Genomic DNA, 12,697 nt, shown 5'->3' on the forward strand with positions numbered 1-12,697 from the left:
TATATATATATGAAGCCCTTGGACCCCCACCCTAGTTGAGATTTGGTCTGCTACTCCATATTATGTGGTGGTGCATACCTGTGAGGTAACAAGAAGGCTGAGTGCTCCGCAGTGTTGTGGGGAGAACAGGACAGGGTTTACAGGGTACCTTATTTGTGGCTGCAGCGTCCATACTGACACCTTTCTTTGTTCTTAGACAGTGAATAACTCTCATAGATGGAACAATGGTGTTTATTGCATGCTCAGGTACATATCTTTCCTTGCTTCCCCTACTGGTAGGGCTGGAGTCCCACACCAGGCCTTCTGCATGGTTCTCCTCCTGAGGCCTCCTTGTGAAACCCAGGGTAGCTGTTACTCACTGCACAGGGGGAGGAAAGAGACATCCACTTTTGTGAGAGTGCCAGTATTTATACCCTTTGGGTTGATTGTAACGCTGCCCCTAACAAGAAAGATCTGGATACTGACAGGTCATCACATCCTGTATGTGACCCAAATGGTATCCACCCCTCAGGCTGACACTCTCTGGCTGTTGCTAGGACCGGCCTTAGTTACATCAAATGTATCTAAGACTGCAAAAGCACACAAGGCCTTTCTGAAGGAATAAACCCATTCAGTCCCTGCACCTAACAGGACTTACACTGGTAGGGCCCAGGAAAATAACTAGCGGCCGGAGCCTATGCTACATATATTAAACAATTCTTTAATAAGTAATGCTTTGGGGCTCAATTAACTGATGCATGCTCTGGAGAGAGTATTTACATTTTTAGACACATTTTGCTACAACAGATTGTTTTGTGTTAACTGCATAGTTTTTTCTATAATATTAAGGGACCTGAGACCCTGGCAGATATATTAATTACATAGTTTACATAAATTCTCGGTTGGTGGCAGTGGATAGACGTGTGTATTAACCCTGGTTGCATATATAAGTCACGTGCTCACTTGTGTGCTGTTTGTGACAGATGGTATATTGGGACGAATTTAGCTGAGATATTGTTCATTTGAGGGACTTTTGCGATAGTCAACATCACGTGCTCATAGGTGTGTCATACTTGACAATCAGCAAGAGATTTTTTTTATAGGTGTATTCTATGCAGGGTTTTCAAAATCTCACAGGTTTCTTCTTCATGTCTATTGAAGCATGTGTACTAAAAGTTAAGTGTGTCACATACTCTTGACATTGTACACTGTAAGGTCTCTGGTGGTTCTATCCTAAAGTGATTGCAAAAGAGTGCCACTTTATTATATATTTGCGCAACACTTCGTCCCTAATCCCATAAATGAAAGGACTGAGAAACCGAGGCAGGCACATCAATAGGAGAAAGTTGGTTATAGGAAAAAAAGCAAAATAATCTTTGAGGTATGTCTCCGTAAAATGAGATGTGAAAGCGGACATGCATAACAGGAGCTGGAAAGCGTGGAGTATGACTGTTTTCCCAGCCTTAAAAGCAGATGATTTGTTTGAACTAAGCTTCCGTGCAATCAGCATGATCCTGATGTACGTGTACACGATTATCAGTCCCACCAGGGTAAAGCTGAAGATGATGGTGATGTATCTCATGTTGTTTTGCATTGGGGTCTTTATCAACATTGGCCGGCCACAAATCCCACTGAGAGAGAAATACTTTGTCTCAACTGAGGAGCTCAGGGCAATGAAATCAGCAACACAAGGGCTGAATCCCACAGCCCATATGATTGCAATGGCAGCATGAGATCTCTGTGGGGTGCAAAGCTGTGCATGTCTTAGTGGGTAGCAAATGGCTACATAGCGTTCAAGAGACATGACTGCCAGGTAATAGGGGGTGGCCATAAAGGAAGTTAAGGATAGAATCACTAAGACAATGCATAATGGCACAGGGAGGTTTATCACGTATATGTTAAACACCACCAGAAAAAACCCCAGGACGAGATACAGTGTGTCATTAATGAGCATATAGACAAAAAGGACATAGCGAGTGTTCTCTCGAATATGAGCTGTGGTAAAGTAGACACTGAGTATAATTGTAAGGAAGTACAAGAAGATGCAGAAGCAGAGGACCAACAAGATTAGATAAGCCATCCTCAGACTCTCAATGTTCTTGTTGCTATCGACGGACACTTGGGTGATATTGCTGTGCAGAGCCGTTGAGTTCGCCATTTGCTGAATGACTGCGGCTGAGTTTTCTTGAGGTTTTCAAACTTATAACAAAAAAACAAACAAAAATAAGATTATGATCAGCGTAGAACCCGAAATCTATTCCAAAAGCGTGAACGTGTTGCAACATCTTATTTTGTTATTGCTCGGTTTTTCATTTTAAAAACAAAATCCATACTGTACTTGCAGTAAATAATTAAAAAGCAAAGACAGCGGAAAATAGTCTTCAATGAAAAGGACTAATCTGATTCGTACAGACAGTCACATTATAAAGGGCAATAAAATGTCCTTTTCTTGCCATTTTACGCTTTTTGGATAATGAGAAGAGCTGGACAGGAGATGTTTACTCCATATTCAATATGGTAAGAAGTTAACAACATGAATGGTGCATCAAAATTCCCCTGAGTGGAAGTTGATGCATCCTTAACTTTGCACCAACAATACCTCTCAGTAGCCCAGATACATGCACATCTGTTAAAACTGAGTTTATATCGCACCGATAACATTTTATGATGGAATTAATCAAGATTGAGGTACTAATAAACCAGGTGCACGAAGTCACGATGTGGGAATGAACGTGACCATTAATAATGTGTTAATCACTGCATCTTGATCACTATTATAATATTTCTATCATAGCTTTTTGTAATATATATTATTACAGAACCCTACGGTAGAAATAACATGAACCCATTTGATGCCTGTGGTTACCAAGGTTAACCCCTACCGCATCCCTCAGAATGCCTAACCACCCACCCAGGTGCAACTACCCCAATCATTGATCCCCCTACTTCCCCTCAAATAAACCTACTGCCCCCCTATAGACTAATATCCAATAACCCTATTAGCCAAATGTGGCTAATCGTGCTCATGGCCACTAAAAAAACATCATAAAACACGTATTAAAAAAAGGCCATTAATTGTCACTGTGGCTACCTAGGCCATCTCAATGGGGATCTAGATAGCCACATTGGTAAGAAATGGTAACGTAATAAAAAATAGGATACATTATCGATATTAAAACACACTACCTACCCCCCTTCCAACCATTCTTGCAATCACTGAAACCTGGTTAAATGACAGTAACACTGCCCTGTACAAAATGATCCCACAAGACCATAAAGCCTAGGCCAACAGCAGCCCATCAGGGTACAGAGGGGGCATACCCAGTGCCGTCTTAGTGCATGGGCACGCTGGGCAGTTGCCCAGGGGCCCCACGAGCATAGGGGCCGCATGCTAATCTATGCACAGACCAGAATTTAACACACATTTTCAGATCACCCGCCTCAACATTTAAATCTCCCGCTAACTCGGTAGAAGGAGGAAAATTACGACTTGTAGCGGAGGGTTGGGATGTCTGCATTTGCGAGATAAATTTTGCCGTTTTTATTGCTTGCAATGTTACAGTATGTGAGTGGTTGTGTAGGCAGGGCCCAGTACACTGCTTTGCCCGGGGGCCTATAATGCTGTTAAGATGGCCCTGGGCATACCCAGGGTTTATAAAGAAAATATTAAATGTACTGTCACCAAAAGAAACACTTTTCTTTCTTTTGAGAATCTTACCATTAAAATTTAACTAGATAATTGTACAAACGTCTCTGACACTGTCATATTCTGACCTCTGGGACCTTTCAGTACATTTCTGATCGACATACAGAAAGTAGCCACAAAGCAAATCACTCCATCCAACAAAAATGTCCTCTCAGGTGAATTCCACTCTTACAGATGCAGCTGCCGTTATCCGATCATTTACCGAATTGGTTTTCGAGATTTCCCCGAATTTCTCATAAACTTTGCCACAGCAGACTAATGGCCCAACAGATTAACACAGCAGGGATCCCATATCTAAATGGCTCAAGACTTGGCTCTTCGAAATCGCCTTTCCAAACCCTGATTGATTATTTGCTCCACCTTTGGAGTTTTCAATGGGTGCATCGGAGCAGGGTTTGCTCTGTGTATGCGATATTCAAAACAATGAGATAGATACCTCAGTGGCTAATAAAGCACAATGCTTTAGTAAGCACAAAGATAATCAAGAAGTTAACCTGTCCCATCCCCACCCCCCTGGGTGGCCTATGCACCCATCCCGGGGCAACTACTTTGTTTTTTATGTGATTTAAAAAATGTATTTCCTTTCAAATGTTTTTATTTAAAAAAAAATTATCGCAAAAGCTCTATTACCCACATTTGGCTAATAGGGTTATTGCCAATTAGCCAAGTTGGGGGATGGGTAGTTTTTTTTGGGGGAGGGGGTGAGGGCGGGGGGTAAGTGATGGGTGTAGTTGCCTGAGAGTGGTTGATTAGGCCACCCAGGCGTGGTTGTCGGGGCTTGGAAGAGCAGTGCTAGTAGAGAGAACCTCATCTCCTAAAACCTCTTGCTCCTACTCTAATCCCTATGCTCATACATATTTTCAACTCCTCCTTCTACTCTGGTACATTTCCCTCCTCTTTCATACAGTACATGCAGCAGTCATACCATTACTCAGAAACAGCAAGCTTGACCATACCTGTCTCTCTAGCTATCATACTGTCTCCCTCCTGCCTTTTGTCTCTAAAATCCTTGAACACCCTGTATTCTCTCGCTTGTTCCATTTTCTCACCACTGATTCTCACCTAGACACTCTACAATCTGGCTTCCGCACTGCTCACTCCACTGAAACAGCCCTCACTTAAATAACTAATGACCTCCATGCTTCCAAAGACAGAGTTCATTATACTCTGCTCATATTACTCGACTTCTCTGCAGCCTTTGATACTGTGGATCACCCTCTTCTCCTTCACATTCGCCATACACTTGGTATCCGTAACAAAGTTCTATCCTGGATCTCCTCTTACCTCTCTCATTGTACTTTCAGTGACTCTTTTGCCAACACCTCCTACTCCTCTATCGATCTCTCTGCGGGGGTACCCAGGGCTCTGTCCTCGGACCTCTTCTCTTTTCTCTGTGCACACTCTTTAAGTGACCTTACCACATCTCTTGGGTTCAAATATAACCTCTATGCAGATGGCATACACATTTAATTTTCAACCCCTGACCTTACACTTGCTGTAAAGACCAGTTTCTGAATGTCTCTCTGCCATATCATCCTGGATGGGCCCCCGCCTATTCAAACTTAACATCTCAAGAATGGAGCTTGTCATATTTCCTCCCAAACCTTGCCCTACAACCTCCTTCTGCATTACTCTTGGAAGCACTATCATACAGTATACCCAGTATCACAAGCATGCTGCCTAGGGTCATATTTGACTCCTCTCTTACATTCTTCTCTCATATTCAATATGTAACCAAATTTTGTTGTTTTTTCCTCCTGATTATTACAAAGATACGCCTTTTCCTCTGTTGCTCTACTGCTAAAACTCTGACACAGGCACTCAGTCTCTCCCGTCTCCACTACTATAACTTCCTGCTGTCCAGCCTTCCTGCCTCCCACATGTCTCCCTTACAATCTATCCTAAACGCTGCTGCCAAATCACTCTACTTTTTCCTAAATCTGTCTCAGCGCCTCCCCTGCTGAAAATCCTCTCCTATCTGCCTATCAAATCCCGTATCACACACTCAATTCTCCTCACTTTTAAAGCTTTACACTCTTCTTTCTATCCTTATATCTCAGCCCTAATTTCTGCCTATACACCATCATGACTCGTTCTGCTCAAGGATGTCTTCTCTCTACCCCCTTTGTATCTAATGCCCTCTCCCGCCTTAAACCTTTCTCACTGACTGCCACAAACCTCTGGAATGCCCTTCCCCTCAATAACCAACCAGCACCTCTCTATCCACCTTTAAGACATATCTTAAATCTCACCTCCTTAACGAAGCATTTGGGAATGTCCGTGGCTGGTACTATATACTTCATACATCGACCTTGGCCCCTTGCAGACGCACTTACCAGAAAACCTTCCTACTGTCTCTGTACATTCTTCCTACTTACCAATTGGATTGTAAGCTCTTCGGAACAGAGACTCTTTTTTCTAATGTTAATTTTACGGTATGTTTGAAGCACTTATTCCCATTATGTGTTATCTGTATTATTTGTTATTTATATTTTTATGTAATATGTATTACTGCAGTGAAGCGCTATTTACATTAATGGTGCAATATAAATAAAGGCAAACTGTGACGGTGCTTGTCTCAAATCATGAAGCGGACCCTCAGGGCTGAGGTAAGAATGCAGAATAACCGACCAGAGCCCAGCGACAGAGTCCTATAGGAGTATACGTAGTCGGTAGGCAGACAGTCAGGGCTGGCGTCAGTGGTTCAGAGTTCAGGCGACAGGCAAATGGTCAGGGCAGGTGGAAGGCAGCGAGGTAGGGGTCACGGTCAGGGTCAGCAACAGGGATTCCAAATAGGCAAAAGGGTAATGCGTGAGAGCAAAGATCAAACGGAGCTGCAGCAAACAGAACTTTGCTCGGCGTCTCCCACCAGGAACAGCAGCCTTATATAGCAGGCTGCGAGTACACAAAATGGCCAGTTGGAGCAGAAAGGGCAGGCAGTCTGGAAAACCTGAACTGGCAGTAAAACACGGCATGGATCGAGCAAAATCCTTACAAAGGTATGCATCCCTGGCAGTGGTCCCGTCGTGTGGGAGGGTTTAGTGAGCTGTGTCGGCTATGTTGTGGTTGGCGCAGCCACATACAAATGGACTAGGCCATACACGTTCCCATAGGCCCCAGTTAGTTTCCCCTACACTGGCAGGAGCGCCTCGCATCAAAAGGGCTACTGGATGTGATGGTAGTGATCCCATCAGCCGTTGTTTGAACCGGTACTGATCCACCACTGCGGCCAAAATTATTTTCTTAGAGATCAGTGTCCAAAGGGACAGTTGGAGCCTGCGTGCAAATGCAGATAATGCTTCTCCCTCCTTTTGACGGAAAACCTTAATCTGAGCCAGGAGCCCATCCTCGTCGCCTTTGCTGTATAAGATTGGGTTAAGAGTTCCACTAACTCGTGAGCGGTAACGTCACCATCTGTGTCTCGGTGTATCCGTACAAGTTGCGAGGCCGGGGATAGGAGGCATTCGGCCAGCCTCTGTCTTTAGACGGCCTCTGAGCAAGAAAACTCGTCTATAATGCAGAGAGCGTACTCCCTCCAAGCCTCAAACTCTTCTTCTCCTAAAGGCGTGGGTACTATCCCGGAGAAGGCCTTGAGATTTCTGTAATTCAGCGACTGTGAAGACATATTAAGGGCCTACAGTAGTTGCGGTAAGGTCAATCCCAGTGCGGAGCCGCCACTTGATAAGCGACCATCATTTCCAGCAATTGGACTAGGGATGAGTGACTCTGGGGGACTCCCGGCCCAGCTGAGTGCCCAAATGCGGCACTTGGGGTGAAGGTTACACGGGGTACAGGCACGTCTACCCTGTTGGGGGTACTGGAGATTGGTGCAGGAGTCGGCCATCCCCCGAGGAGATGGGGGACTGTGACAGGGTGAAGTCAACCCCTATCAGTTATGCCTGGGAAACATATGTCTGAGTGCTTCATCCAGCACTCATAAGGGTTAACTCAGGTGGAAGCTAGCTAATCATGATGTAAGCTGACACCTGAGAGCCAGCAAGGTAGATAAGGATCTTGTTACCAGCAGTAGCTGCCTGTCTCAGATGAGAGCACATGGATAGATGTGCTGCTAGCCAGAAGGATACAGCACACTACTTACTGCAGCCAAAGTAAGATTTCTTTCATTTGTTTGCATGACTGCTTAAAAAGACTCTTACGGTTTTGGTATGGTTTTGCCAGCCAGCCTGCTAGCTAGGACTGCTGTGTTAGTCAGTTTTCTCCCAACGTGGAGCAGGATTTATTTGCTTAAAGGGACAGTGTACCCGCATGTTATGTTGCTGTGGAGAAATAAAGCCACTGAACGTTTTCATTTATCCTGAAACTACACGTGTGGACTGTTCCCTGACCTCGGCTACAGGCCGTCCTGCCACAGGGACGTTGCGGCTTGAGAGGGGGCCTCTGAGGAGAGTCATGAGATGAACATTTTCCAGATCTCTATTAACTAAGGATATATGAGCAGGTAGCCTTCGGGCGGGGCCTCTGGGGTATGGATAGCCTGTGGAGCATCTACCTGGCATATTTCTTGACCCGGCTTTAGTAATATCGTGCTCTACTGATATGTGAAACAATGGAAACAATGGAGGATTCGGGCGCAACTGCGCATGTCTGATTCAGAGAGGCTGCTGGGATCTTCAAAAAACTTTATTGATGGAACACACAAGGGCTAGCACCGCATTCTCCCCCTCAACGCGTTTCACCCTTAGGAATAGGGCTTCGTCTACTGATATGTGGTATGAAATTCGCGCCTTCTAATCCATGCTTTGCTTAGACCGAGAAAGTCGTTTTAGGTGGTCCCTGATCTCTGTTTGAAACATGAGAGCGGGGACATTCCCCACTGCAACCGTGGCTGGGTGGTTCTTTGACCTTGAAGGCCCAGGCATGGACCTCCTGTCTTGAGGGCACCAGCATGGTGGAGAATTAGATTGACTTAATTTGGACTGAATAGGGCACCCCTGATCTGAGCTCTCAGCAGCGCCTCCAATTGTAGCACAATTTTCCCCACCCTCTGGGAGATATGGCGGCTACTGTGTGTGTATGGTGCGTTACCTGTGGCTCACAGGAGGGCTGAGCCTCCACTGCTTGGAGCCTGGGATGTGTCTGATTCGTCTGGTGATATTGCCTCCACCTGTACGGGATCATACTATGTGGGATAACCCCGTTACAGGACCTCATGCAATAAAACACACACTGCTAAGAGTAACAGTTTTGCTGTATGCAATAGAACAAACACAATGTACAATTCTACCAACTAGGCCACGCACGACCGTACCCTCAGCACCTTCCCACATCATGTCCACACCTGGATAGATAGATAGTCCCTCAAAGTCCTGAGGGGCCCTTGGGCACCCAACCACCCTGGTGTCCATGAATAAAACACCAGAGCAAAATCGCTCAAAATTCTTTTGCTCCAAAGTACCTCACCAGTCTCTTGAAGAACAGAGGAACAGTTCTGTTGTATATGGTATAAATTTCGCTCTCAATGAGAGTCAGTTACTCACGGCTTGGTGATTAGGCTGGTCAGTAGAGAAAGTCATGCTGTTTTGGATCCTGTGGGTCCGTTGATCAACCGCTCCGCGTGTCCTGACTGGATGCAAACTTCGAATGGCTTGTCACTTGTTGCACCATTGATGTCGAATGCAGGGTGTCAGTACCCCCCACGCCGTGTATCACTCCATTGGTAGCGGTCTCTGCAGTTCAGCGTCTCCGTCTGCAGAGAGTCTTGATGGAATTCCCAGCATCTCCTCACTGATAGCCTGACGTCACCTCTTGCCGGGTAGATAATAATGCGCTAGTATGGCAGCCTGCATTCACAAACAGCATGTAGATGATCTTCTGTTCTGCATGCTCCCTGGTGTGTGGAAACCAGCATGCACCAACTCCCATCCAGGAAAAACCGGGGCACAGCATCAATCGTTGGATAAGTAATTCAAAAGGGTTTATTCATATTAAAAACATGGACAAAAAACAAAGTACTGATACAGTCACTCTAACGCGTTTCACATGCAGGGTGCTTTATCAAAGAGTAACAGGTGCCTTCTGAATAACTTTCTTATAGCACCTCCCTGAAGCCTCCTTCAGACTTTGTCCAATCACACAAATAATTGTGATCTCTTCCAGGTGGTAGTATGTAAACGAAGGGGAGTGTGTTGTAAGAAAAGCCTGATTTGTTTAATTTTTTTATTATTGTTGTCTGTGTATAAATGTATGATTATAGAGATATGTTTGATCTCTCTATGTTTGCACTTTTGATTGTTTACCAAGTTTGTTCACTGATGGCTTTCTTACAGCACACTCCCCTTTATTTACATACTACCACCTGGAAGAGATCACAATTATTTGTGTGATTGGAAGAAGTCTGAAGGAGACTTCAGGGAGGTGCTATAAAAACGTTATTCAGAAGGCACCTGTTACTCTTTGATAAAGCACCCTGCGTGTGAAACGCGTTAGAGTGACTGTATTAGTACTTTGTTTTTGTCCATGTTTTTTTTTTTTTTTTCACAAATCTTTTTTATTGGGTACATTTTCAGTATACAGGCGATCAACTTGAGAAATTTGTGCTGTTACATGCTTATTGTGTCGCCCGTTATTCACAAACATTGTTTACAGATTTTCCATGTATTAAACATACATTTTTCTTAACTCTGAAGTCGAGCTTGGTTTCATTTTAGCTCTAAGTGCGAGCGATTGTGTTATCTCCGGGTCTATTCACCTCGTTACATACTTGTGTTACACATCATAGCTACGGTTTTCTCCAGCTCGATTCCTATCTACTTAACCTTAAACTTTAAACCTTATATTCTAACCTATCTTGTCGTGTTAGTCTTGTTCACTCCTTTCCTGTTTTCCGTCCTCTGTCTCCAGTCTTTACCCTAGACTAAACTGTCCCCTGTCTGCGAGTCTCTTTCCTCGAGGAACCAGTCCCATCTTTGGCGGAAATCTTCCGTTGTTCTGTTTCTGTCTATGGACGTCTCCAGTTTGTCTATTGTCATTAGTTTGTATAATGTGTCATGTAATTGTTCCATTGAGGGCTGTTGTGTTTGTATCCAGTTTATCATAATGGTCTTTCTTGCCGCTAGTAGTATAATCTCTGTGGGTCTGGTTACTGCTCTGCTGATTTGTTTGCCCTCCGTCCAGTTCTCTATATTTGCAAATATAATAGGTATTGGGTCCTTTGTCCATGAGACTTTTAATTTTGTTTTCATATAGTCTAGCACTTGGTCCCAATATCTAGATATATGTATACATGTCCAGAGGCAGTGTTTAAGGTCTGCCTTTGATGCCTTGCATTTAGGGCAGAACGTGGTGTCCTCTGTCCTGGTCTTTATTTGTCTTCTAAATGCTATGTATGCTCTATGTGTTATTTTGTACTGCATTTCCCTCCATGTCTCTGACGGTATAATCTTGTGTACCCTGTGTATGCCCTGTATTAGCTGTTCCATGTTTTGTATTTCTGGGAAGTCTTTTTTCCATGCCCTGAGTGTGTTGGCGTGTGTGCTCTCTATATCTTGATCTCTAATAATATTGTATAGTTCTGACAGTTTACTTTTATCATGTTCTTTTGCTTTAAAATAGTCGTCTATTCTATTGTTGTTTAGTATTGTATTTTTATGATTTGTCAGCTTTTTACAGTAACTGATTAACTGTGTGTATGAGAAGGCGTGTATTAGGTTTTGGGGGATGTCCCATTTTTGTGCTAGCTCCTGGAATGTCATATATTCCTGTTTGTCTGTGTTAATCACGTCTTTTAGGCAAGTGATCCCTTTTTGTTTCCAAACTTGGAATGATGTTTGGGTATGTCCTGGTGTAAATTTGGGGTTATCTTGAATTGGCAGATATCTTGAGATTGTATATGACTGTTTAAACTTTTTCCTAACCGTTTTCCATGTTACTATAGTATCTTTAATTAGTATGTTGTTTCTTTGGGCCACTGGGATATCTCCCCATTTAGTGTGTAATAGCTCTTTTAGGGAGGTCCCTGGAGAGAATTCCTTTTCTATTTCTAGGGAGGAGTAGTGATTGGTATCATTTATCCAGTCTCCTACGTGTCTCATTATGCTTGCTATATTATAGTTCCTGATGTTTGGTATGTTGATACCTCCCATTTCCTTTGGTAGTTGTAGTTTTTTTAGAGCTATTCTACTTCTCTTATTTCCCCATAGGAATTTTGTTATTGCTCTATTTATTTCCGTATTGTCGTCATGTTTGAGGAGCATAGGGAGAGTCTGCATGGGATAGAGGAGTCTGGCAAACGAAATCATTTTGATCGCACTTGCTCTCCCAAATAATGATAATGGTAGTGTCATCCAGTTTTTTAGTTCCTGTACTATTTTTTTTATAATAGGTTTAAAATTATTCTCGTATAGTCTGGAAATTTCTGCCTCCAGCATGATCCCTAGGTATCTAATGGGTTTTTTTGTTACTTTTACCGGGAAATTATATGATGCCCTAGTATCTGGGTTTTTTTTAATGTACATCATTTCTGTTTTAGATATATTTATCTTAAAGCCTGCGAATGACCCGAATGTCTCTATTTGTTGTAGGACCTTTTTGATTGATTTGTCTGGGTTAGTCATGAACATTAGTATATCATCTGCGAACATTGATAGTTTCAATTCTGTTTTGTTTATCTTGATCCCCCTAAAATCCTCCATTTGTCTCAGGTAGATAGCCAGAGGTTCTATTGCTAGATTAAATAGCAGGGGTGACAGCGGGCACCCCTGGCGTGTCCCCCTATACAGTTGGAATGGGTCTGATAGGTGTCCTGCTGCTATTATTCTAGCCTTTGGGGTGTTGTACATTGCCTTTAACATATTACTAAAATTTCCCTTGAGTCCGAATTTGTCTATCACAAAAAACACATGTTCCCACATTATATTATCGAATGCTTTCTCGGCATCAATTGTTACTAGGGCTGTATTCTCTATCTTGTGTAGTCTGACCCACTCTATTGCCGCTAGTACTTTTCTAATGTTTTTCACTGCGGATCTTCCTTTGACAAATCCCGACTGGTCA

At 43.4% G+C, this 12,697-nt stretch overlaps 1 protein-coding gene across 1 annotated transcript; it reads right to left on the reverse strand.

Moving 5' to 3' along the window:
- Nucleotides 1–1,206: 1,206 nt before the first annotated feature.
- Nucleotides 1,207–2,137, reverse strand: LOC142491189 (odorant receptor 131-2-like). The gene has a single exon (XM_075593463.1). It carries the CDS (start codon nt 2,135–2,137, stop codon nt 1,208–1,210), a length of 930 nt encoding a protein of 309 aa, XP_075449578.1. The 3' UTR covers nt 1,207.
- Nucleotides 2,138–12,697: the final 10,560 nt, after the last annotated feature.

This window comes from Ascaphus truei, chromosome 3 (assembly GCF_040206685.1).
Source record: "Ascaphus truei isolate aAscTru1 chromosome 3, aAscTru1.hap1, whole genome shotgun sequence".
Taxonomy (NCBI): domain Eukaryota; kingdom Metazoa; phylum Chordata; class Amphibia; order Anura; family Ascaphidae; genus Ascaphus; species Ascaphus truei.

Excerpts from the sequence above, each read along its gene's own strand:
- LOC142491189 (XM_075593463.1), bottom strand. The coding sequence starts at position 2,137 with ATGGCGAACTCAACGGCTCTGCACAGCAATATCACCCAAGTGTCCGTC.